Source organism: Ochotona princeps, chromosome 25 (assembly GCF_030435755.1).
Source record: "Ochotona princeps isolate mOchPri1 chromosome 25, mOchPri1.hap1, whole genome shotgun sequence".
NCBI classification, from domain to species: Eukaryota; Metazoa; Chordata; class Mammalia; order Lagomorpha; family Ochotonidae; genus Ochotona; species Ochotona princeps.
Window position 1 is genome coordinate 19,018,722 of NC_080856.1, and position 27,159 is coordinate 19,045,880.

The 27,159-nt window shown below is 40.4% G+C and overlaps 1 protein-coding gene across 1 annotated transcript in view; it reads right to left on the bottom strand.

The window, feature by feature from the left end:
- LOC101532167 (maltase-glucoamylase) overlaps window positions 1-27,159 on the bottom strand; it is a 108,410-nt gene that overhangs the window by 23,478 nt on the left and 57,773 nt on the right. Inside the window, exons 50-75 of the mRNA XM_058681251.1 lie at window positions 25,203-25,357; window positions 24,950-25,118; window positions 24,597-24,693; window positions 23,664-23,776; window positions 21,987-22,112; window positions 20,928-21,056; window positions 20,557-20,667; window positions 20,190-20,252; window positions 18,462-18,596; window positions 17,916-18,003; window positions 16,373-16,511; window positions 14,204-14,337; window positions 14,059-14,093; window positions 13,850-13,966; window positions 13,341-13,489; window positions 12,635-12,719; window positions 11,506-11,562; window positions 9,826-9,950; window positions 9,452-9,540; window positions 6,918-6,967; window positions 6,301-6,468; window positions 4,698-4,850; window positions 4,185-4,385; window positions 1,786-1,940; window positions 1,533-1,701; window positions 1,166-1,262 (exon numbers count right to left, since the gene is read on the bottom strand). Coding sequence (XP_058537234.1) covers window positions 1,166-1,262; window positions 1,533-1,701; window positions 1,786-1,940; window positions 4,185-4,385; window positions 4,698-4,850; window positions 6,301-6,468; window positions 6,918-6,967; window positions 9,452-9,540; window positions 9,826-9,950; window positions 11,506-11,562; window positions 12,635-12,719; window positions 13,341-13,489; window positions 13,850-13,966; window positions 14,059-14,093; window positions 14,204-14,337; window positions 16,373-16,511; window positions 17,916-18,003; window positions 18,462-18,596; window positions 20,190-20,252; window positions 20,557-20,667; window positions 20,928-21,056; window positions 21,987-22,112; window positions 23,664-23,776; window positions 24,597-24,693; window positions 24,950-25,118; window positions 25,203-25,357 — 3,109 coding nt within the window. The remainder of the gene's footprint in view (window positions 1-1,165; window positions 1,263-1,532; window positions 1,702-1,785; window positions 1,941-4,184; window positions 4,386-4,697; window positions 4,851-6,300; window positions 6,469-6,917; window positions 6,968-9,451; window positions 9,541-9,825; window positions 9,951-11,505; window positions 11,563-12,634; window positions 12,720-13,340; window positions 13,490-13,849; window positions 13,967-14,058; window positions 14,094-14,203; window positions 14,338-16,372; window positions 16,512-17,915; window positions 18,004-18,461; window positions 18,597-20,189; window positions 20,253-20,556; window positions 20,668-20,927; window positions 21,057-21,986; window positions 22,113-23,663; window positions 23,777-24,596; window positions 24,694-24,949; window positions 25,119-25,202; window positions 25,358-27,159) is intronic.

Here is a 27,159-nt window from a genome sequence, read left to right on the forward strand (position 1 = left end):
GATACGGCAAAAATTGTACTCTGCATACTCTTCCCATGGCTTCCTCCAATGATAACATCTATTTTTTTAAAAGATTTATTTATTTTTATTAGAAAATTAGATTTATAGTGAGGAGGAGAAACAGAGAGAAAGATCTTCCATGCACTGTTTCACTTTCCAAGTGGCCACAATGACCACAGCTGAGCTGATCAGAAGCCAGCAGCCAGGAGCTCTTCCAGGTCTCCCTCATGGGTGCAGGCTCCCAAATTTTGGGCCTTCCTAGACTGCCTTCCCAGGCCAAAAGCAGGGAGCTGGATGAGAAGTGGAGCAGCCAGGATATGAGCGAGCACCCATATAGGATTCTGGTGCATGGAAGGTAAGGACTTTGGCCACTTAGCTACTGAGCCGGTCCCAATGATAGCATCTTATATGGCAGTTTAATGTTGTCAGACACAGGTGACTGTCACTGACACACATTCCTAACTATTGACCAAATTTACAATATTATTTTTTTAAAGATTTATTTTCTTTATTTGAAAACCAGAGTTACAGATTGAGAAATAGAGAGAAGCTTTCCAACCACCTGTCCACTCTCTAAATGGCCTCGATGGCCAAGGCTGGGCCGAGCAGAACCCAGGAGATGGAAGTTAGATGCTTCTTCTGGGTCTCACAGGAGTGCAGGATGCAAGCAGGTGGGCTGTCCTTCACTGCTTTCCCGAGAGCATTAGCAAAAAGCTGGATTGGAAGCGGAGCAGCTGGGACTGAATCAGCGCCTACATGAAACTTCACTGCAGGAGACGGCTTAGCCCACTAATACTACAGTGCCAGCACATTTAAATATCTTTCACCCAGCATTGTGATGCCTTTTTTCCTGTATACTATAAGTTTTTTTGCATCTCCACCCCTTCAGAATGAGTGCTCTGGTAATTGAAGTTATATTGCCAAACTTCATATATTAGGAGGATCAGGATTGCCAAAGCTTCTCACATAATCATTTCTGAAATAAAAGCTGGATGAAATCTTATAATATGATACAGGACTAAAATAATTAAAACTATAAACAGCAAGAAAACACAGCATTACCCACATTAGTTTTGAGCTCCAGAGACTAGTAAATCTCATATACTTTAAAATTACTCAAGAATGTTTGGAGTATAAGCGAGGGGAGTGACTGGCATGGCCTTACCCATGGCATTGCTGTTCAGCAGGAGCACTCCATGGGCACTGCCATCCTCCTCCAGGGCCATGTAGTAGGGGTGGACACCATAGGAATTCAACTTGTACTAACAGGCATGAAAAAGAGGTGGTAGGTGGTTAAAAAGCACTGTGTCTGAGAAAGAAACACAAGCAAATTTTGATTCCATAGAAGATTCCACCCTTCTTTGTCACTCATTTAAGCACAGAGGAAACAAAGAGCCTGAGAAATGCCCCTCCCGCGATCTAAAAGCAGGATGTGAGGGGACAGGCTGAGACTAGAAGGGCAAAGCACAGAGCATACACACTCAGAGTGAAGAGAGAGGCAGAGACACAGAACCCAAACACTCTGCCCTTACCCCCGGGGGCTGGTCTCGGGCAAACATCCCCCACGTGTGCCAGTTCAGGTCTCTGCGAAACGATGTGTGCTCTGTCTCCCCAAAGCCATACAGGTACGTGGAGGGAAGGCGGGTGGAGATGCGGATGAACATGTCGTTGAACGTGAAGCCCAGCAACTGCGAGTCCCAACTACAACACCAAAAGCAACATTTGGAAAAGAACATGGACCCTGCATGGGCCTCAGGCAGCTGCCTTTTCACGGCCAACACTCACATGATGGTGCCCGTGCTCTTCCTCTGGATCACAACCCCAAACGGGTTCTCCTTAATGACGACTTCATAGAGCTGATTCTCAGGGGTGCTCGATGGGGCCGTGGGCAGATTTAGAGGGACGGGGACTTCATATCTGCTGTTGTTGGGATCATAAATCTAGGCCAGAGGAAACAGACGTTAGGCAAGGATGCAGACCGGGAATACAGCTTGGTGTTCCATGACACCAAGAGTGATTATGCTTAACAATATTGTTCTGTGTAATTCCAAAGAGACAGAAAGGAATTTGAATGTCCACATCTCAAAGAAATGATAAATATCTAAGATGAGAGATGATTCTAGCAATCTACTTGATCAACATACAACATATAAATGTACCAACACAGAGACCTGTATCTCATAAAGTTATGTACAATTGCTATCTGTCAAAGAAGGAATATTTTAAGCAAGGACAGTTTCACTTAAATCTACTCCCTCAGTAGAAACTTATTTTTACTTCTTTAAGCTCATAATGACTGAGATTTCATTGCCTTATCAAAGAATGCTGTCAAATTTAACACTTTCTTCCATTTGAGACCTCTAAAGCAGTAATATATTCCCTTGGACTTTGGTTAATTGCAAAGTAATTTGGAAATAAGTGTGATATTTTTAAATATAACTATGGCTTAAATGTATATTAGCATATTATTGGATGCAAATATTTGGAAGGTTTTCATGATGTAAAAAGGATTTGCCTAAATACTTTAAAGACAGGTACTGTTCCTTACCCTCCACACTTTTTGACAATAATCACTGCTTTCCTTGCTGAAAATGGTACATAAATTTGATTCATTACATATATACTGTATTCCTTGGATACTGTACTAGACACCAGGGACATAAACTCAATAAGGTTGATTTATTACTTTTACAAATGCACCTGCTAATGAGACATGAAGGAAAATACAGTATGTTGGTGATGTGTGTTAGTCCAGAATGGATCAAATTGTTGTAGAGATTATAAGGAAGAAATGAGTAACACTGTCTCCCAGAAAATGACACAATTCATTGGGATGGATACAGGCTAAGTCTTGAAAGCAAGATGGCCATTAGTAATACACAGAAATGAATAAAGTGATTCTGGTAAAGAAATAATGTACACAAAATCATAGAGTTCTAAAGTTGGCTCAGAAAGATGTGAGTGTTTTAGATGGAGTAATTGCATAGTCAACAGATAAATAAGAAGTAAGGCTGCACTGCAGGCAAGATCATTCATTTCCAATCTATTAGATGCCACCAACACGCAAGAGTGCACTTTCCATTCAGTGGAAGAGTCCAAGTGACAGCGTGAAGGCCTTTCCATGCAACACCATTTGGCACACCTTGGCCATTTGCTGCATCAACAAGCCTGAGAGTGTTTACTACCTAACAGACTTTGCATTACGGCTCAGAAACATCAGTGTTAAGAGCTTATAGTTTAATAAAGAAATAGGGATAAGAACAGACAGTTTTTCCTTAATATTTATTTGTAATAAAACCATGGAAGAAAAAACGGTCACAGACACTTCTAAATCAGATCTAATACCGGCTTTCTATGTACACACCAAGAGTAAACCTTTTCAACATCCTCACTTCAGGTGATACTATTGTTTTCTTCATGCAGGTACAGGTTAGATACATTAATTTGGGGCTGGCATTGTGGCTTAGGTATTAAAACCACCACCTGCAATGCCACCATCCCATAAGGGTACCAACTGGAGACCGGCTGCTCCACTGCTGACTCAGCTCCATGTTAACGTACTTGGAAAACAGCAAAAGATGATCCAAAGGCTTGGGCTTTTGAACCCATGTAGAAGATCTTGGAGAAGCGGCGGATTCCTGACTTCACCCTGATCCCTGCCTGGATGTGGTGGAAAATCAACCAATCTCTCTCTCTCTCTTTCTCTCTCTCTCTCTCTTCCAGTTGTGTGTGTATTTGCTTCTGTGAGCATGTACTCACAACTCTGCCTTTCAAATAAAGATAAATCTTTGAAAAGTAGTTACCCCGCATGCTTTCCTTTTTGATGACACTGTCCTTCCCCCAAGTCTGCAATCCCACTTCCTCAACCTTAAATATATCCACAATTCTCCATTCTCCATCTCATTTCCTGTGCCTGATCCAAGCTTCATTCCTCAGATGGTCTCATGAGTCTCTAACTTGTCTCCCCACATGTTGCTCTCCAACCATTTTCATTTTGGTAGCCAGAGAAATTGTTTTGAAATGCAAATTAGGGCAGACCTTGCTATTCTATCAATATCTTTGCATTGTTTCTAGGGCCAGAATAAGGATCCAGGCTGTTGTCATTTGTTAACTTAGAAGAACAAACATGTTCGGGGTCCTGTAATCTTGAATAGCAATAGAACTGATGTAGCCCTTAAACTTACTTTGAACTGCAGCATTTCATTTTTGTGGTAGGTCACTTGCAGACGGAGGGGGTTCACAGGTGTGGAGGGGAAGTTGTTGGTGTAAGTAGAAGACTTTAAGGAGATATTAGCGGATGCTCCATTGGAGTCATACTGGATGTTGCTGACAGAATATAGATCATTGACGAAGTAGCAGTAAGGGACACTGGGAGAACTGGATTCCTGAAAAGGCCAATGTCACAGATTTGAATGTGCTCTCCTGACAGAATCACTAGAGACAACATAAGGAGAGAGAAAGTCACTCCACTTACTCAATTGTACATTATCTGGTAATGATACAAACTTAAATTTCTGTTCTTTGCATAAAATACTTTGAAGACAGGTACTGTTCCTATTGCCACTTACTCTTCAAATCCAAACTAGTTTCTCCTGGAAGATCTTTCCACAGATTTTAGGTAGTTCTATAAGTACATACATAGGTGCAGAGAAGTGGAAATGGTTTTTAAGTCATATGAACTCCAACAGTCTGGTTACCTCCCAAACACAGCCTCGGGCAACACAATTTTCTGCAGAAACACCTTGCTCATCAGGATAGCAGTCGATTTTTTCTTCATCACTTGTGATCAAGGACCACTCCACTGTGTAGGCTTCTCCCAAGACGAGATTAATTTCTGTGATAACAGCAACCTGCAGAAATGGGGAAGACACAAGGAAATTGATCCAGAGTGAGAAGATCTTCCTAAAATGAAACAGAAATCAGACCAGATGTTCCACCAGCCAAATAACACACAGCTGGATGAGAGAATGATTCAGTGGCACAAATTTCCCACTCTTTCTGTGTCTTTCCTTTACAGGGTGCTGGAAATATCCCCTTTCCTTCCCTGACTCCTCTTCGGTGCCTTTGTTTTGACAGAAAGGCTCTCAGTAAACATTTCTTGCAGGTCCCAAGTTGTGTTAAGTCTAATTCCCTTTTCACTAAACCAGTGTTTCCCCATAATCTGGTGTAATGGAATGAATACAGTAATTAGAATAACATGGCAAGCTATTCCTATTCTTAGGCTCTGTCTTTTACCAGCAATACGATGATGAATCATCCAATTCATTACATCTTCCTCCACCTATAATATCTCAGTCTTTACATTTCTCTGAATCCAGAAACTCAAACCTTATAACCTATTCATGAAATTATACTCATCAATTCAAATACATGATTTTTCTAATATTATTTAATATTATAAGCTTTTGTAATTTATCTGTTCTATCAATAGCACTCTTCATAGTTTAAATTCTAACTTGTCTGCATTAACTAAATTAAATTATAAGGGTTATTATCCATCCTCTTCTAGTCTCCCAGTCTCCCAGTCTCGACCATCCTGCATCTCTCTGTTGTGTTAATCAACCCCCTCTGCCCACCAGATAATGTTAATACAATGTCAGAGCCATCATCCAAGCATGGTATGAGACTCTCTGGTGAAGAACCAAGTATGGGATGATTCTGTCACATAAGATCCTCCAAGTCTGATCACAAGTTTCCTTCTCAAAGTAATGTCCTTTCCACAGTGAATACTAGTCTGCAGATTACACAAAATTCCCAGTACTTGGACTGAGTCACTTGGAAGTTTTAATCTAAGTACATGTTCTAATCAAGAACTTAATTTTCAATCAAGGCCTTGTAGTTGCAGCCTTCAAGAGGCAAGTTCAAATCCAATAAGCATTGTCACTAACCTAATGTTTTCTTTTTTATTTTCGGGACTGTGAATAACCATCAAAAGGTTACAATTTCCTCTGCATTGGTTTGATGTTCCGCTGTGTAAGTATCCTCCTATCATCAAATTTCAAACAGCAATAGATCTGACCCTGATCTTCCATACTCCTTCACTTCTATTTGTTTAAATGGAAAATCAAATAATCAGAACACTGAGGAAGAAAGAGAGGAGTTGAATCACAAAGGCCATGGCACCTCGCCCCCTCCACCCAGTAGCTCCCAGGTCACTCTAACTCTGGCCACTTCCTCATCTCTAGTCTGCTGCTCAGTCCTCTGCTCTGTTCCTTCAGGAACCCAGTCCGCTTCGGCAAATATGAATTTCATGATGCTACAAAGAATTCTGCATAAAACATCAACAAGATGGATTTCTACCTTAAGGTTATAATTGTAAGTGACTGTAGGAGAACTCTGAATCAGGACCCCATTTTGTCTCACTGTAACGTTGCTAGGTTCCTGTGTTCCAAGGATCTTGATCTCTTTAAATGCTAAATTGTTGGGGTCCCTGTAGCCTGACTGTGAAATCTTCACATCCAACTGGTTCTGCAAAACAATCAAGGACAATTAAGCACAAAAGAACACTTGCCATCTACAGATGCTCAAGTCACTTGAATATTCTGTCCTGGAACTTAAATTCTCCAGTATTTTGGTGTCACATAGCTCACATAGCTCTACTATGTGCACTCTAGCGGTACAACTTACTGTAGTAATCTTATGAGTTAAAAAAAAATCCAAGAATACACATACACATTATAAAACTCTATCATTAGAAATGGCTGCTGCTTGGGTTTATCTACAAACATCGCACCTCCTCACTTTGGTGATATGGATGACTGAGTGCTGAAGAGCTCAATCAAGCTGGAAGTGCACTCAGCTACTATCATAAATTCACGTAAAGTTTAAATATTAATGCACACACACATAAGCACCTCTGAGTTGATGACCAGGAAAAAAGCCTATACCTCAGATTTTTATAAAAATTGGTTACTCACTTGGCTGGCAGAAAATTCACATAGAAGATACACATTACTGGCCACAGTATCTGCAAAAGAGGACAAGTCAGACTGATCTGCGCACCCCGAAAGAACAGATTTCACCCTCCCTTTTCTTCAAGCTACATCTTGGTGTCACAATTCGCAGCATTTATCTCTTTAAGGTTGCAATATCTTCATCCATTGCCAGAGGTCATTTCCACATGTTGGCTATTGGAAACAATGCTGCAATGAAGATCAAAATGCACAAGCATCTGTTCTGCACCTTAATTGTCGACAAATGTCTTGTCAGAGTTACAAGCCAGTCTAGATTACCCTAAAATCTGCCAAGATCAGCAAAATTATACTTCAACACAACAAATGGCTAAATACTAAAATGAAATAGACACGAGACAGCTGAATGGTACCTTATAGCCATTTTAAGGTATATAGCAGCCGGTCCTGTATATAAACTAAAATTGAAATGTCAATGAGCTAATCATAGGTTGTGGTTAAGAACTTGCTTTTTTTTTTTAACATACTGGTTACTCACAACCATGTCAATTCCATAATGTTGCAATGTGCTGTTGTATATTGGGACTCTTAATTGACTGGGATGATATTCTACCAGCTCTAACTTCAGACCAGAAATGGTCTCCCCAAGAAACTGTTCAACCCATCTGGACAACAAGTAGCTGGACTCTATGCTTGGTATACGAATGCAAGGAAAAAATCTTGATTGAATTTGAACTGTAATACTGCATCAAGGTGGAGGAATCCACCAAGGAGGAGGGGCATGGGGAGGGGGGGGATTCCCAAAGCCTATGAAACTGTCACAATAATGCAAAATAATTAATAATAATAAAAAAATGCACAAGCATCTTCAAGATACTGATTTCATTTCCTTTGGATATTCCCAGAGGAAGGATTTGCTGCATTGGATGGTAAACTATTAATCAGTTCTTCAGAAAATGCCATTGATTTTTTAACAGCTGTATCAATTTTTATCCCCATTAACAGTGCGCAAGTGTTTCCTTTTTCCCATGCCCAAATCAGCACTTATCATTTCTTGTGTTTTTCATAACAAGTCATTCTCATAATAGGAGATTATATTTCACTGATTTTTATTACATTTCACTGTTGATTGATAACACTGATCATATGTTCATGTACTGTGAGACATTTGACTGTCTTCTTTGGACATTTATTTGGATTCTTTGCTCCTTTTTTAATTGAATTATTTTGAGAAATTTTTAGTAAGTTCCCTGTATATTATTGATATTAATCCATCCTCAGAAACAAATATATGACCTCAAATACTTTTCCTATTCTGTAAGTTGAATTTTCACTATTGATTTTTTTTCTTTAAATGTGCAGAAGTTTTGTAACTTGCTGTACTCCTACAGGATTTTGGTTTTTGTTTCTTGTTTTGTTATTTTTACTTTTATTGACTGAGCTTTTAGAGCCACATCCAAAAATTAATTACCAGGATCAATAACATGAAAAATTTCCTGTTTTCTTCAGGTAGCTTTATAGTTTCACACCTTTGATTAAAATTCCTAATTCATTCTCACAATGGCAAAGAAACAGAAACAAATATCTGTCAAAAATCAATGGATAGAGACATTGTGATACATACAGAAAATGGAGTGTTAGTCATACAAAGAAGGAAATGTTATTTGTGACAACATGGATGAACCTGTACATACCTGTAAATACACTGGACACATGTTATATGTGGAATATATATATATATAATCAGAAATATATATTTTTATAATTATATATAAATATATGTTTATATATAGAAATATATTCTATTATATGTATTAAATGTTATGTAGTATATGAATTATTATATGATATTATATTTATATATAAAATCAAACACCATTTAATTCATAGGTACACGAGGCAGAATGACAGTTGTCAGAGAGTAGAAAGCAAGGGAAGATGATTACGAAAGGATACGGACTTTGACTTACTAATAGTGATAGCCACATAATTAGTGATAGCTGTGCATGCTTCTGTGTATCAAGCCATCACAGGAGATACCTTGAATATATTCCATTTTTATTTACTAATTAAATATTTGCCATTTAAGTAATTAATTAGTTTTTTTTAAGTAGCAGCTTCACAAATGACAAGATTATGGGCAGACCAACCCACTGTTTTCTTTGTCTCCATCCTGCTGAAACCTGGAAAAGATTCCCCTCCGAGTGCTTTCACGGCAAGCACCCAAGCAGTTTCCTAAGCCAGATTCCTGGGTTTGTTCACATACTGGAGCTAGAAATATCAGCTAAATATATTGCTGAAAGTATGCACACTGGAATCGTATGTTCTTACTGCCACACTGGCATGGGTATGTTTTCACATGACAAACAATTATTCATTGTTTGAAGAAATGATACATACATGCTGACTACAGATTTAATCTCAAATATATTACCTCCCAGGTACGTGTGTGTGTGTGTGTGTGTGTGTGTGTGATTGGCAATGGGGAGAATTCAAAGATGCAGAGTTGGAAACAGCAACTTTCACATCACAGTGCTCACCTTTGGTGTCTCCATCATCCCAGAACAGTTCACCTTTGGCTTCTTTGTTCTCATCCAGAGCGATGATAAGCCCAAGCGCATTTAGTCGACTGTGAGAAATTATATTTATGTGAGAGACCCACACTGAGGATTCAAAGGCTGTTTTCAGATCATCTTTGAAAGCTTCCTTGAAATTTCACAAGGGAAAATCACTGGTATCCGATTGCTCTGCTTTTATTAGATGCAAAGGCAAAAATGGAAGTCACATCTGGAGTTGGTAATACCACAATACAAACGCCCCAATCAGCAGCAATGAGCATCCATGTTTCCATGTTGATGGGATGCAAATGTGAGCTACCTGCTGTGGACAGAGGAAATCCCAGTCCCTCACTCACCTCTGGTGGGTGTTCAATGCAGGCTCCTGCCAGGGAAGGATGTAACCCCCACGGACATGAAGATTAATGTGGTCAAGAGGGGCTGCCAACACCTTCCACTGTCCCTTAGCATTAACCTCCGCCCCCTGTGGGCCAGAAGAGCAAGAGAGATGATGAGGGAGAAGGCACAGCAACATGTCATGCCAGTTGGTTCAGCCACAACTCTGAATGTGCTGCCTGTTATTCACCTCTCAACACACACTTGACATTACACTCTCCAGGTTCTCCCAGTTGCTGCATAAAATCCTGCATTGCTGTCACATCTCCGTGTGAGAGACTTTTGCTATTTGAGATCTTACCACTCACACAACAATAAAGCCTTGGCCTGGATCCCAGCTACCCTCACTCCTCGGCCTGTTCTGCTTCACAGAGCACTGTTGAAGAAGATGAAACACTTTCATTCACTCATAGATTCCACAAACATCTGCATCCACAGTGGAACTCTAGACTTTTTCTTTCACAAAGAGTCTACTTCATCTTCCTTTTCCACACTGTCCCAACACCCATCTCTCATCCACTTAACCAACGCCTGTCATTCCAATGCACAGGACATATTCACGTAAGTTGACTCACTCTAGAAAAACTTAACTTTCACATAAAATAGTTGCTATGTATGAGCTGCTCTTAGCCTAGGCACAGGTCTCAATTTAAAAAAAAAAATCTGGCCACAGTCCTCTCAACTATGGCAGAGCTCCTCTGGTCAACACTATCGACATCTGGAAACAGAGAACTCTTGGTTGTAAGGCTGTTGCTTTTTTTGGTGTTTAGTAGCATCCTCATCGTCTACCCACTGGGTGCAGAGCTAACTTCCATTCACATTCTTGCCACAAGCAAATGCAACTCCAAGCATTACCTCCAATCTCCTAGAATGCAAACTTCCTCCATTTGAAAATCAATACTTAAGAGGGAAGGGGTAGTTATTTTTTTATAACAAGTAAACAAATGTTCGTGACTATGCTCTAACACAACCTTATTTACAAAAACAGGTGGCATCCAGACACAATTGCAGGACATGGTTTGCCAATTTCTGCTTCAGAATCAATAATAGGTTTTAGAATGGCAAATATTGGTGGCAGACACACTGACATGTCAATTTTAAATATCTAGTATTCCTTTAAAATAAACACTAAGACTTTTTCCACCCAATTGCTCATTAATCCTTTTATCTTTCCTTCTTCAATCAAATCTGAAAGAAAGCAACCTTCTACTTAAAAGCTTTACTTAAAAGTCAATCACTCTAGGAAAACTTTCATGTTAACCATTACTCAACACTTAAATCTTCTACTTAAAAAAAAAATCTACTTCTACTTAAAATTCTACTTAAAAGCCAATTATTCTAGGAAAAATTTTATGTTAACCATTACTCATCACTTTATGTGCTATATATGATTTTTATCATAACAGCAAAATATTTCCTAAGGTTCATGAGAAATACATACGACAAAAGTATGCCTGGATTCTAAAATTGTTTATACTGCAATACACTTAAATTTTTTAAAAGACTTACTTCCATTTTTATTGCAAAGTCATATATACAGAGAGGAGAAGAGAGACAGATTAGAGGCAGCATTTGGCCTGAAGACTGTCCAGTCTAAAGCTTCTGTACTATATTCCCAGGCTGCATAAAGATTTACGACTTACTGTGTGGTAGTCATACCAACGGGCTTCAGGGAAATACGCAGTGACTTCTCTGGCACCCTAGAATTAAACACAAAGAAGGCATGCATGTCAGGCATGGGTACATAGGACAAATACCCAAATTACAGAGGAAAAAATTTAAACCACAGGGTTTCTAGAGCTCAGAAATGTGGGGAACCTTCCTTCTTGTGCCATTTTCAAACAGCGGGATATTTGCTTCACTCAAACCAGTGGGTTCCACAAAGTCTTATTTCCTTTGCAAAGCTCAAGGGAAAAAAATACCATTGGCTTATAAACTAACGTCATCTCCCCCTTTAAAGAGACAAACAGCTCAGTTTTGGTATCAGGAACAGAAAACATCATACATAAAATGAGAGTGTTTTTCTTTTCTTCTACTTTAAAGGCAGAGAAACAGAGAGACAGAAATACAGATCTTCTATTTGCTTCTCATCTCCACAATCACTGTCAACAAACAAGGCTGGCCAAGCCTAAAACCTGGAGCTATGATCTCATTTCAGGCCTACCCCATGGGTGGCAGGAAGACAACTACTTGAGCCATCAAGTGCAAATCCCATGATTCAACCAGCTGGAATTAGACCTGTGGAGCCCAGGCTCTTGAATGGCATCCTCTATTCCATGCCCAGTTGCTGCCCCATGGAAGTACAGTGAGATCTGAGGAGGTTCAACTAGCTGCTGTTTCAGTTGGAAGCCCAACCACCAGTAAACAAACTTGAGAAATACTGTTGCTCCCTGGAGGCCTCAATGGAACGAAGGGGCCAGGCAGCAGGAAGATTACACACATGGCTACAAGCAGGTTCACTCAAGAATCGACACCGATAGAGAAAACGGATGCATTATTTGCACTACCCTCACACCTGACTCTGTTTTCTTAATTTTAATGAATAGGGAAATGATTATATCTTTAAATACATCCCATTTGATTTCCCAATACATAAAAATTGGTACTCAGATTTGAACAGGAAGAGGCCAAAACCAAGAATTCCTAAATGAAGGGCTCATAAGAAAAGGAAGAGAGAGACACAGGAACAAGTCTCAGGAGCTTCCACAAAAGGTTGCTTTTCTATTCTTTGTTAAGCAAGGGCGCTCTGCCCACAGAGGCCTCCATACTCACAGGCTGCAGGACGGGGCTGATCAGGAAGGCTGGGCCCAGAAGAAACTGACCATCTATGTCCCAAGTCACTTGATCTGACACAAACCTAGGAAGAGATATCAAGGTGTCACACATAATCCCAGCAAAACACCATTTCTGAAGGAATATCTCAACTTCAGACACAAGACGGAAATTTAACTGCATCTCATGGATCCCTATTTCTTGCATATATCTGCCTCAAACGAGAACGTACAGAGCTGTACATAACTGTACTCTGATATCCATCTCAAACTTAAGTCCTGATTGAAATCAACCATTTTCTCTACCATAAAATATTACCACATGGCTTTACCATGGCACAGATGAATAAGCAAGACCCTCATCCCCCCCAAGACTCCCCTAGAGCAATACCTACTTTTCTGACCTGGGACAACACAAGACCAAAGAACTACAAATGCCAAATACAACGTCCCACAAGTCACACTGTAAGAAGCATTCAGGTGTTGAGCTGCATCACATAAAGATTGTCCTTCAGGAGATAACTTTTACAATGATCGAGGCCATGGAGAACACTATGCCGAAGGAGCACTGGCCTATGATGTGTGTCTAGAGAGCTTTGAACAGAAGACAGTCTGAATTCAGCCTGCACAAATATTTGCATCACCTGTCATCCTACAGAGGGAAGAAAATAACCCATTGCTCATTGAGATCTCAACTAGACACTCACTCATGGAGAAGAGGTCGCACAACAGTGCTGCCATCCACATGGGCCTTGTACATCAGGGTATAGAAATAGGGCAACAGGGTGTATCTGGTCTCCAGGACACTTCTGGAAATATCCTCAAAGGTAGCATTCCAGGACACTGGGTCTTGTCTCTGAAAAACACAAAAGTGTCAGAGCGTACCCCTGAGGACCTACCGTTTAGGGGTTTCACTTATTGATCATTTCTAATGAAGTTCACAAACAGCTATACAAAAATAACTATTGATAACTCACAGTCCCTCCCCATCTCTCTCTCTTGTTTTCCCTCTCTCTCTCTCTCAATTAAATGCAAAGAAAAATAAGTTCCTCCAGTTCATGTTTGATAGGATTATGCTTAAGCAAAGAATACCTGGGAATGTAGTTTACTGGGACACAGGATTAAATAGTTTTAAATATGCCTCCAGTGAAAACTCACAAACAGAAAGTGCTTTTCATACAACACAAAACACTGGAGGGAAGAACTAATGTCTGACCTTGGCCCCAAGGGTGTTGTGGTTCCTGGAGAACGGGTAAAAGGCCCCCAGCTGCATCCAACGAGCACACATCTCATACTCAGAGTCTTGAAAGAACCCGCAGATATCTGCTCCTGTCTGAACCGAGAGGGAACAAACGGGACTCTTGAGGATCTCTCAAACTTGACCCCATCTTCTTGGTCACTAGGAGGGCTCCAGGACGCACTTACATAGGAGATGCCAAACAGGCTGAACTCCATCATGCCTGCAAGGGGAACCACAGCTCTGTCAGACCCAGCATGGACACCTGCCTCCTCCTCCTTGCCTTTACCAACCACCCCTGCCCGCAGAGGCTCTGGCAGCAAGGCCACACACCAATGATCGACTTCTTCAGCTGGTCCCACGCGGCTGTGTTGTCTCCCAGCCAGTGTCCACCCCAGCGGCCAGAAGAGGGGAACGTGGAGCGTGTGATGACGATCCCTCGCTGTCCTGTCACCTCCTGCACAGCTCTGGTTGGCAGGAGACAAAGAGATGAGTAGTGGGCACCTCAGGAAAGGGGAAAGCCATAGTGCTTCCCCTCCTCAGAACTCTTGAATCTAAGAGGTGGTCACACAAGACTGGCTGCACGATTACACGGGACTGAATGTGTCTCCGGACAGTGTTTTACAAGACCTTTGCTATTAGCAAACTCACTGTGTTAACCAAAATGCAATCAATCCTTCCATCTTTCTAATTATTCATTCAATAAGTCATGTACAGTGTTCTTATATATGTATGTGAGGGATCATAATGATACATTTTTATGCATGAAAGTATAATGGAGATAATGAATCATCTGACTGCTATGTGATGACATAACCTTCACAATATCTAGCACAATTCAGCATGCATGTTGTCTATGAGAATCCAGGCATTAACAGACCTGATACACCACCAGGAAACCAAGATACAGCTTACACAATTACGCACAGCACAAAATGCTGCATAATGCTAATTAGTGACTCTTCTGCCGGTTACATCTTTAAAATACTACACTTTTGTTATTTTAAATTATATCCCCTTTGCCTACAAAAACAGTATGCTACTGCACCATAGTAAGCTCTGTTAGACCTAGAGCAGGCCCCTGCACCTGACATTTACACTGTCTCAATTACATCTAGAGACCATACTGAGTGGCAGAACTACCATCTCCAGGTCTGTGTATCACGGTCTCACGATAATGACACCGCCACCAATGGATTTCCTTATCTGTGCTAGGTTTTCTATATTTGTTGAAAGAGGCTGAATTCCCTTAATGACACACCTGGGATAATTTATATTTTTTCATTGAGCTCAACAGTGTCTCTGTGCACCTATTCGTTACTCAACAAGAATGCCCCGTAAAAATTTGCGTGTCAAGAAGATTCACTTTGAAGGCAAAGGAGAGTTGTTCAGTTCTCTGCACTCTCTTTGCCACCTGTAACTAAATTTATTCTATCAGCAGCTTACTGAATTCTTCCACAATAATAATGAAAATGCATGAACCAGGAATGTGAGTGCTACCACTACTACCAAACTTCATGCAATGTATTTAATTTTATATGCTATAGATTCCTTCTTTCAATCTGTTTCTACTCAATATTTTATTATTTTTTGAAATAACATATTTTTAATTTATGGCCAACGGCTAAACATGTCACTAAGCAAAAGGATCAACAAATACAAAACACAAACAACAATGTTCAACCTAAACTAGCCATGGGCTATTTTTATAATAATAAAATGAAAGCATGTTCAGTTTCACTCATACAAATGCCTAAATAGTCACAAACCCATTATAACAATCCTAGTACATAATTCCTATACATTGGTTTGACATTTAAAACGAAGTTTGACAAAACACTATATTTGCAGCACAACTGATCATACAAGCATTTCTTTCCTTTTTGTCTTTTTCTCTTTTTTTGCATAAAAGCTCCCACATATACACAAGTACATGCAATATTTATCTTTCTGTGTCTGATTTCACTCAACATCATGTCCTGATTCTAAGCTTTTTGCTGCAAATGTTAAAATAACTTTCTTTGTAACTGAATCATTTTCTAATATTGCCTCGTGACACAATTTTCTTCATTTTCTTCGTCTATTCATGTGATGATGGACACCTGGTAATTGTGAACAGTGCTGTTATAAACATGAGGGTGCAGATATCCCTTTGATATAATGTGTTCATATCTTTGGCTATACATGCAGTAGTGGGATTTGGGGGTGATACATGTTATACTTTATGTGACAGGCAATGCACAGGTGTTGTTTATATCTGCATCGCCACAAATACATGACTAATACATTGTGCTGTGATTTCTGATGTTTAGGAGATCATATGATAACTGGACTATTGGTTCCGCACTGGTGGCACCCTGCTATATTTAATCTATAAGCACAGTACCTGCTCCATGCACACCTAGTGTTTGCTTAGTAAGCAGGAATTGTCACATAACACCTTCATCCACTTCTGGCTGTCGTACAGATCATGCACAAGGGAGAAAGGAGACAATGACTCACTCGTAGGTGGGCCTGGTCTGGGACCACCCATACAGGTTGTGCACATCGTAGTGCCGCACTGGGGAGCCATCTGGCAGGATCTGCTCACTCTCCATGCACAGGGTCTTGCTGTTCAGGCCCGTGCCCCTGGCTTCCAGGTCTGAGGGAAGATGCAGAGATGTTAAATCAGCTCTGCTCCTGTGTGTTACTGACCTCTCTTCAAAAGACTATGGATGCTGGGCCCTGCGGTGTGGCCTAGCGGCTAAAGTCCTCGCCTTGAAAGCCCCGGGATCCCATATGGGCGCCAGTTCTAATCCTGGCAGTTCCACTTCCCATCCAGCTCCCTGCTTGTGGCCTGGGAAAGCAGTCGAGGACGGCCCAAAGCTTTGGGACCCTGCACCCGCGTGGGAGACCTGGAAGAGGTTCTTGGTCCCGGCATCGGATTGGCGCGTACAGGTCCGTTGCGGCTCACTTGGGGAGTGAAACATCGATGGAAGATTTTCCTCTCTGTCTCTCCTCCTCTCTGTATATCCGGCTTTCCAATAACAATAAAAAATCTTAAAAAAAAAAAAAAGACTATGGATGTTGATGGTATGTTGGAGCTTTTAATTGATCGGGATGATACTCTGCTGGCTCGGTCTTCAGACCAGAGAGGGTATACCTAAGAAGCCGTTGAACTTGACTGGACAATAAGATGCTGGACTCTATGTTTGGTATACGCTTGCAATGGGGGAATCTCAACTGAACTTGAGCTGTGGTTATGCAACAAGGTGGAGGAATCCACCATGGTGGGAGGGTTTGGGGAGGGGTGGGGAGAATCCCAGTACCTATGAAACTGTGTCACATAATACAAGATAATTAATGAATTAAAAATAATAAATAAATTTTTTTTAATTAAAAAAAAAGACTATGGATGTTAAGATAACTCCTCAGCACGAGTCCCTCTCCCACCATGTGCAGGAACACTGCTCAGCTCTGAGTTGCAGTGGTACCCAAAAGTGCTTTAAACATCAGGATTGTTGGAGAAAACAGAGGTTTGGGAATGAATTCACAGCTGTCAGTGGAGCTAGACAAGCTCTGATGTATGATTTTAACAAGCAAAGTGTCTCACATATCTCTAATCCTAGTGTTACAAAAATGAGAGTGTCAGTGGCATTTTGTGTTTTAAAAAAATCCATGTAAGTTTAGTAAACATCATGTAACCTGTGGAAAGTCACTATGTTCACTGACAGAATGATCTCTGGAGCCAACACATGAGTAGAACCATACCTGCAATGCCTATCTACTCTATGCTAAGAGAGAGATACTACCTTGTGGAAAGAGTTCTGATGTCTTTTGGGGGGGGGGGTGCACATCTTTTGGAGCCAATATCACTGCTATATGCTTGCTGGACAAATTTGAAATTATCCAGGAGACCCAGGAACTTGTACATAACCCATTTGGGTGAAATGCTTGTGGTAAATTTGTCTGTGGCCCCCAAGAACCCACGTCACTGATAAGCAAGCTCCTGGACATGGCTCTCAGTGGCTCTGGCTCTGCAGATGAAGGGATTAAGGGTCCTTACGTGGCATGTAGGGTGGATGGTTCAGAGTTGCATCCGTGCAGCCTGGAGAAACTGCCCCATTCACAAAGCTTGACGGCTCATTCATGTCCTGGAAATGTAAACACAGACACAGCTAACTTCTAAGACAGCTATATTCTATCAATTGAGAGAGGAAACTTGTAGTAAAGAATCATTCAACATCAAGAACTCCCTGCGGATGCCAGTCCAAAGAGTCTCATTAATTCCCAGGAGGATCTGGCTAAAGAGTTCAATTAACTCCTACAAAATTTCTGTTGAGAGGAATAAAAAAAAAAAATATTCTCCACCTGGATGGAAGAAAATCAAAGTGCTAAGGTATTTGCTATAAACACTTCTGAAATTCTTGATCAGAAACCAGACATGCAGGTATGCAAGGCTGTCCCACTGCCAGATGTGGGAAGTACAGTGTCAGGTACCCAAAGTCGATCTTGGGAGATTATTATCATTTTAACTAAGGGCCAACGAGACTTACGCTTAGATACACAGAGATACACACACACACACACACACACACACACACACACTTACAATCCATATTCCGTCAAACTTCAAGCTCCTCTCTGGCTGCTGAGGATTGCTGTACATCTCTTCAATTTCCCTCTTCCACCAGCTGGCAGTAGAATTGCGGAAAAAGTCCGGGAAGGCTGCATAAGCTCGGTATTGCTGTAAAAAAATAAATATTGCATGTTTGTTTTAAATATGTATTAGACAGTAAATGGGCTATCATTGAGAACTTAAGAAAACACTTGAATCACAAAGTAAGAGTATAATCAGAGCCTAAAATAATGGTCTAGAATCATGAGTAAAACACCGAGAGTTAGGAACAGAAACTAGTTAAAACAGCACCCCAAGAATGCAACTGTCTTTGCAAGGTTTCAGAATTTCATGAAAACTGCACACGTAATGTAAACTGGGATCACTTAAGGAAATAGAAATTTCCCCTTCTCTTCATCATCCATCAAAAATAAGATCACTGTCTGTATTTCCATCAGAAATATAGACAATCTGTGACTCCATTCCAATGATTTCCAATAGAAATACGTGATGTTCCCTTGTATATCACTACAGGTAGCCTCCTCTTTTATTACTAACTGCATTTTAAGAGCTAAAGAACTAAATGATGCTAGGGCAAAGATAGGAAGGAACAGCAGATAAAGGTATGCGCCCAGGGGATCTGAGGTTATTATGCACAATAGACAAAATGCAAAGAATAATTCATTTGTCTACATAAAAGACAAATGAGGACACAAAGAAGAAAACAGAAATGGATCAATACAGCCAGAATCTGCCCCAGAGAGCAACATCCATCAGAATCCTGAGAAGGGCACACAGGGGGGTCTTTGTTGGAAGATAGAGGTAAACACCATGGGAACAGAAAAAGAACCTTCATCAGATACAAACAACTCCAGCTGAGCCAAGTTAGAGCACTGAGGAAGGTGGTAGGATGGAGAATTGGAATAAAGGTCTTCCTTTCTGTCTCTCATCCTCTCTGTATATCTGACTTTCCAATAAAAATAAAATAAATCTTTAAAAATAAATAAGTAGAAATAAAGCAGAGTGTATCAACTCCTTGTCAGAGGACGTGACTGAAAGACTGCTCTACAATCAGAAACCAATTATTTCTTCAAACAACAACTGTTTAGTGAAACTGCAAAAAAAAAAAAAAAATTCTGGTCCAAAAGCATGGAAATCCTGTGTCCACGCTAAGCAGGAACCTAGCTCTAAAAAGAGTAACTTTTAACACACGTGAGAAAACTCAGAGATGACAGCCAAGTTGAGGGACTCAAGAGAGTAAAGGGTATGAGGGTTTTCATGTAAAGACAGAGAAACTCTTTGTGAATAAAAAAAAAAAAATGCTACAGAGTGGGAAAGACCCAATCAAAGACAATAGTGGAGACCATTTCAAAAGGATAACCAAAATAATCACAATATGATATAAGGAAAGAAAGTAATTCTTGAAGGATTCTCCTCAGGAAATCACATGGGTCTTTGGAATTTGACAGCCCTTGAACTGAATTTACAAACCCATCAGCCACAGCCTTAGACAAGGATTTTCAGCTCTCTCAATCTTAATTCACAAGAATAAAGATGCCTTTACCCCTGGTGGGAGTAGGTATTGCCTGTGAAGTAACTGGAACACACAAGGATTTTCCCTGGCCCTGATCTGTCCATTACAGAGGCACTTCACGAAACTCAGGTGTGGCTGCTCCATCCGAGGAAACCCAACTTACTCAACTTTGACAAAGAACAATTTACCTCCACTTGACTATCCCAGTCCAGAGAGCTGTTCACAACAACATTAGGGTAATCAGGCCAGACCTACAGAGAAAAACAAAAGCAATGCAACAAGTGCTATCCCATTCTTCTAAGAAATTTAAAGTCACCATCAGAGAAGTAATAATCACTTCTAATACAGCATTATTTACTTTGTAAAAAAAAATGATTTTATAATGCATCTAAATTACTTGGAAAGTCCTCATCAAATTTCGGTTGAAAAAAAAAAGAAAGCAAGCAAGCTACTGACTTCAATGTCTAATTAGAAAAGGCCAAAGGAACCACAGACACAAACAGAGGTAGCAGTGACCCAACCCTGACTGGGAATTGATCAGCGCTTAGGTCATACCTTCCCCCAGACGATGCCACCACCATTGGGATATTTGATGAACACGTCATCCTCCACACCCCGGGTGAATGCAGGATAAGGCTGAGTCTCATTGCCTGAGATGGCTGGGTCCTGAAATCAAACCACAGGTCAGCTGGGAAAAAACAAAGCTGGAATGACAATGGGACAATAGAAAGAGAGAACACCTTCAAGCGGGAAAGTCTTCAGGTTCCACCTGAATGGTGGAGCACTTTTAACATTCAGGAAATGCACCTTCCTAGTTGCACTTCAGTTTCTCTGCCCACATCAGGAAGGCAAAGACACGACAGGCCTTCTCCACCAAGGCCCACTCAGCCTCCCAAACACCCTCACACAGCACTGGGAGCACTCACCAGGATGAGGATGAACCGCATCCCCTCAGCATGCATGCGATCAATCAGAGCAGGAAGCCCAGCAAAGTTGGGGCTGAGGGTGAAGTCCAGCTGCCTCTCCATGTAGTCGATGTCTGAGTACTGCACATCCTGGGGAAGACACAGGAAATTGAGTGCTGCCTGCGGTCCCAGCCCAGGTCCATAAAACAACTCTCTACTCCCTCACAGCAAGTTAGATAGCCTTTTCTAATGCTCTCACATCTTGGCATTGCATCTACATTGGAGATCAGAATAGATCCTGGAAAACTGACCTGCTTCTTCAAATTTTCAGTTGTAAAATGGAAAAAAAAAAAAACTAATTCAGCAGGCAACACAAATGGAAAATAAACCCTAAACAAAAACCCATCATGGCTTTAGAATATTCAAGATAATGAGTGTGATGTCACACAGTAAACTTTCCAGTGCTAGAACAACAGTAAACAATGGAAAAATTAAATAGAAATAAAACTAATATATATAAGTTATCCACGGAATCACCTCTGATTATTGAAACTCTTGTTAAGTGCAAGATATACATAATTCTGTCCCCTAAATTTCTTCAGAAATACAGATCCTTTGAACCAGAGGTCTCCTTAGAGCTGACGAAGCACAGGGCTACGGTGTGAGCAGAGGGTTGGAACTGAGAACACACACATTATGCATGTAATGACATGACTGCTTTTGAATTTTACTTTAACTGATTAAAACAACAGTTCACAGGCTCTTGTTCACATGGAATCAATATTTTGTCACTAACTGTTTTGAAGTCATGTAAAAAAAACAGAAGGAAGCAAAAGGTCATAGAAAAGACACTGAAGCCCTCCCTATTCCCATCCTCCTTTGGTCAAATGTGGTCTTTGAATTCCATCTCTGCAAGATGGGCACAAGACCTGTATTGTGAGGAGGCACTACGTGATATATGTGAAAAAGTATGTTTTTCTCTGTAGAATAATATAAAAATTTCGCATAGGTTCCACATACAGAGATCACTCGGTTAGCTATGCAGATCCCAGAACCAGGAAACCAGGACTGAGAACTTACATAGGGGATCTGGGCAGCCACCATGTCTTCATACAAGTTGGCAATCTCAGTGTCATTCTCGTATCCATAGCGACACAGCTGGAACCCCAAGGACCAGTAAGGCACCATCACAGGCCGACCAATCACCTACAAAGTAGACAGCAAACATGTATCCTCAAAAAGCAGAATCTATATTGAAGTTCTCTGTGAAGTGAATATTGTCTAGCATTCCAGTATCCTCACATCCAGGCAAGTTTTAGAGGGAAATGACTGAAAGTTCACCTGGGTTCACCTGGGTTTTTAGAAGGAAACTGATGGAACAGAGCCACGGGATTTTGTGGATAGCGCTTCCAGTCAAATTTGAGCTACTTCCTAGGAAATCTGCAAAATCTGACTTTTCTCTGACTTTTAAATGTGGTCCAGCTAACTTATTATGCTCAAGCAGCAAACTTTTTTGTCACCTCAATCAAAAGTTAAATAATAACCTCTGTGCAGACTGGTTTCTTACTTGTAAGCTGGGGCTAGAAATACAATCAGTTGCAGGCCCAGCGTGGTAGCCTAGGGGTATGTGCTGGAATCTTCATGTTCTGGCTGCTCTACTCCCCTTCCTGCTTCCTGCCTGTGGCCTGAGACAGCAGAAGAGGATGGCCCAAAGCCTTGGCAACTTGTATCTACATGGGAGACCAGAAGAGGCTCCTGGCTCCTGGCTTCGTATCAGATTAGCTCCAGTCGTTGCCATTACTTGGGGAATTAACCAGTGGGTAGAAGACCTTTCTCTCTGTCTCTCCTCCTCTCTGTATATCTGCCTTTCCAAGATTAATTAATTAATTAATATTTAAAAATAGAATCAGTTTCATTCTGATTTCATGAGGATTGGCTGAGTTAATACAAGGCTACTTCAAATAGTAAGTAGAAAAGAAATTAAAAGGTTACACTTATTTTACTGCAAAAACATTTTGAAATTTAGTCTTCAGAAAGTTCTGAGAAAACACATTTTGTGGAAGAGTATCTGTGGGTTTCAGATATTCTGCATCAAAATAAAATCTATTTTTAATTCCAGTTTCCTTGAAATTTTGATATACCCTCTTAAATGTAAGTGCTTTAATATATGTTATGTAAAAAGTGGCATTATCTGGTTGATATAGAAGTATGTGCTGTTGTCGCCACAACAATCACAATTCAAATCACCACAACCATTATCACCAACTTCCCAACCATCACTTTCCCCACCCCCACCATTGTCCATCATCAATAACATCACCCTGAGCATTTCCCAAGAATCATTCCACCAGTACCACCACTACGATCACCAGCTCCACCACCACTAAGCCATCACTCCCATCAGCCTTTACGTTAATACAACCATCAAAACCACCATTACTACCAACATCATTGTTACCATCACCCCCACAATCACCATACCAGCACTCTATACCACTTCCTTAATATCACCACCATCAGTATCATTACCACATCACCATGAACACTACCACTTTGTTTGTGTTGCTTCAGTGCCCAGAGAGGCTATTAATTAAAGGAGTAACATAATATATGTATTTCTCCTTATTCAGCAGTATATTTCTCTAAGAAACAACACAGTTCCAGTTACTCAACTTTGAGTTGCATCTCCAAATGTTCGTTTGGCACACAGAATGCACTGTATAAATAATTTGGCAACCAGTTGAAATCACTGCTTACCTCAGTGTACTGCTGGGTGACCAGCTCTGGAGTTGGTCCCAGGAACACATAAAAGTCCAGAACTCCCCCCGTGGTCCGGTAGGTCAAGGCAGGCATGGGCTGGAATGTCACATCTGAAAACAGAAAAATGCCACCTGCACAGCAATCCTTAAAGGAGAGGAATCATCCCTGAAATCCACATGGCCTCCCTCTTCCTGGGTTCTCCCTGTTGCAAAACACTATAAGCTATAACCTCACAGAAAGCAGTTACATGGATTTTCACAGGGTCCTAAACTTGGATTGTTCCCAAATTCCTATCCTTTATTATCTTCTGCTTCTTTAAAAGTGCTATTACTTTTACTTCAGAACAATGTAAGACATGAAAGTGCTATTACTTTTACTTCAGAACAATCTAAGACATGAAAGAAGTTAGAAACAGTACTTAGAGTATATGTGCACACTTCACTCAACCTCCCTCAATGGTATCTTATATAACAGGTGAAGATTGTCAGATGTAAAGTACGGACAGATATTAATACTACTAACTGAAGGATGCACCTTAGTATTTTTGTCAATTTCTATATCTCTTTTCTCTACCCTACTGATCTACGTCTCCTAAATACTGTATGATTTTTTCTTCACACCCTTGCCTCTGAATGAGAGTTTAAACTTAGCTTCACAGGTATTTCAGTGACATAGCTGGCTCCCTTATCTGACCACCATAGTATTTGTGTTTCAGATTAGCTAATCATTCTTATACGTTTTTCACTGAGACACAGGTTGAGTAAAGTCTTAAAACTTATTATTAAACTTATAAATGGGAAATGTACAGATAAATACACAAATGCCCACAAAATTATAATTTTCATCTTGTAGATGTAGCTAGGTCAAATAAATTCCAAGGTTACTTGGATTCATGCACTAAAGCGAGGGGAGTGACTGGCACAGCCTTACCCATGGCATTGCTGTTCAGCAGGAGCACTCCATGGGCACTGCCATCCTCCTCCAGGGCCATGTAGTAGGGGTGGACACCATAGGAATTCAACTTGTACTAACAGGCATGAAAAAGAGGTGGCAGGTGGTTAAGAGACATTATAATTTTAAAAGAAACTCAATTAAAAAATCTAATACACCACACTTCTTTGTGAATATATAAACAGATGAAACAAAGAGCCTAAAAACTATCCCCTTGTCTAACAGCAGAATTTTAAAATTCAGGCTGAGTCAGGAGGGCAAAGCACAGAGTGTACACACACTCAGTGTGAAGAGACAGGCAGAGACACAGAACCCAAACACTCTGTCCTTACCCCCGGGGGCTGGTCTCGGGCAAACATCCCCCAAGTGTGCCAGTTCAGGTCTCTGCGAAACGATGTGTGCTCTGTCTCCCCAAAGCCATACAGGTACGTGGAGGGAAGGCGGGTGGAGATGCGGATGAACATGTCGTTGAACGTGAAGCCCAGCAACTGCGAGTCCCAACTACAACACCAAAAGCAACATTTGGAAAAGAACATGGACCCTGCATGGGCCTCAGGCAGCTGCCTTTTCACGGCCAACACTCACATGATGGTGCCTGTGCTCTTCCTCTGGATCACAACCCCAAACGGGTTCTCCTTAATGACGACTTCATAGAGCTGATTCTCAGGGGTGCTCGATGGGGCCGTGGGCAGATTCAGAGGGACGGGGACTTCATATCTGCTGTTGTTGGGATCATAAATCTAGGCCAGAGGAAACAGACGTTAGGCAAGGATGCAAATAATGAAGCAAATTTGGCAATCTATAGAAATGACTACAGTTAATAATATTTTATCACATAATTCAGGAAAAGATAGAACATTTTATGTGCCTCATAATAAAGATATAGTAGATGCCTGAGATGGGATATAGCCAAAAGGGCCATTGCAAAAATATACCAAAATATCATGCTGTAGCATATAAAGACATACAATTATTATTTGTGAAGAAAGGAGGACTTTAAGCCAGGCTGATACTCCAAAGAATTACCCTCAGCAAAATCTTCGTGAATTTGGCAAAGTACCTGTGTGTTATCTTTTTTTGTCTTCTTTAGGCTGACAGCTGGGATTTAACTAACATATCAAAGAAAAATATCAGACTTAACATTTTTATTTGTGGCTATCTTAGCTCATGTGAAAGGCATCTGTTACATTAATATATTCACTTGGACATTTGTAGTAACTTCAAAACTTATTCTGTAGGATGTGTGGTTTCTAAGAATGCCTGATTTGTTCATTTGTGTGTTGGCATGTGAAAATTTCTAAAAAGTTTTCAGAATTAAAAAGAACCCACCCACTACCCCCCCAAAAAATCAAGCATATTTTATTTTAAAAAATCATAGATTGTGCATAAGATTGATTAACTGAATATCTACTCTATGCCTAGTTGCTTTTACAGTGGGAAATATGCATATGAACTAAGTCAATGTCATTACATTAAGAAATCTACCTGTTATTGGGTAGATAGTTATTGATGAAGATCCACAGTACCTGAGCTGTGTGATCTAGTGCAGAATTCAGACAGTTGAGGCAAGAGGGAAGGAAATGTTCTAGTGCTCTTTCTGGGAGAATTAAGTGGTTTCATTCAAGATATATGGGCTGAATCTGAAATGCTCTATAGCCATTACCAAATACAGAAATGATATCAGTCATTCTGGTAAACAAATAGCACATTTCTCTTCACTATGAGGCAACCTTCACCTAAAATACAAGATCAATAGCTATGCATACATATGTTCACCTAGAAGAATCGTATAAGGAAGAACAGCATACCAAGATGGGAAGACACAGCACAGTAGGCATCTCTAATGCTCAATAAAAGATGTATTCCCAATGAAACTGTTAACTAGATCTTGTCAATAGCATGCTAGACTTCCAACATTGTCTATACCTTCAATGTCATGGTACACTTACATAGCAGAAGATGGACTGATGACTGCTGCGGAAGGACTATACTATTATAATAATATGGAATAAAATAGTGGGGAGAGGATAATTAGGAAGAGCAAAAGGAGAAGTCCCCAAACCTAGGAAACTGTGTCATGAAAAATAAAAACTATAATAAAGCAAGAAATAACACAAAGGCACAGAGTTCCAATGTAGACATAAAGTTGCAAACAGTTAGCAAGAACCGCCACTGCGATCACAAAGTAGACTTGATCAGATTTAGAGCTAATATCCCAGAAAAGTACATTTTCTTTAAATCCGTTAGGTGGGCACCATATTCTGGTGCTAGGAAGAACAAACGAATAAAAAATAGCATCATTTCTACTTTACAAGAATCAAGATTGCTGCCAAATTTTGAAGAACTTTCAAGTCAATGCCACAGTGTCCGTGTCTCATTAATTTGATATAATCTTTTGCTCTAATCTACGGGCTCTGTTTTAGGTTTCAGAAGCTATAATATAACAGTCAATTTCCTATCCTTGAAAGGCATACAGTTTAATAAAGAAATAAATATAAGAATATATTGTACTAATTAACCCTTAGTTTTATTGAAACCACAA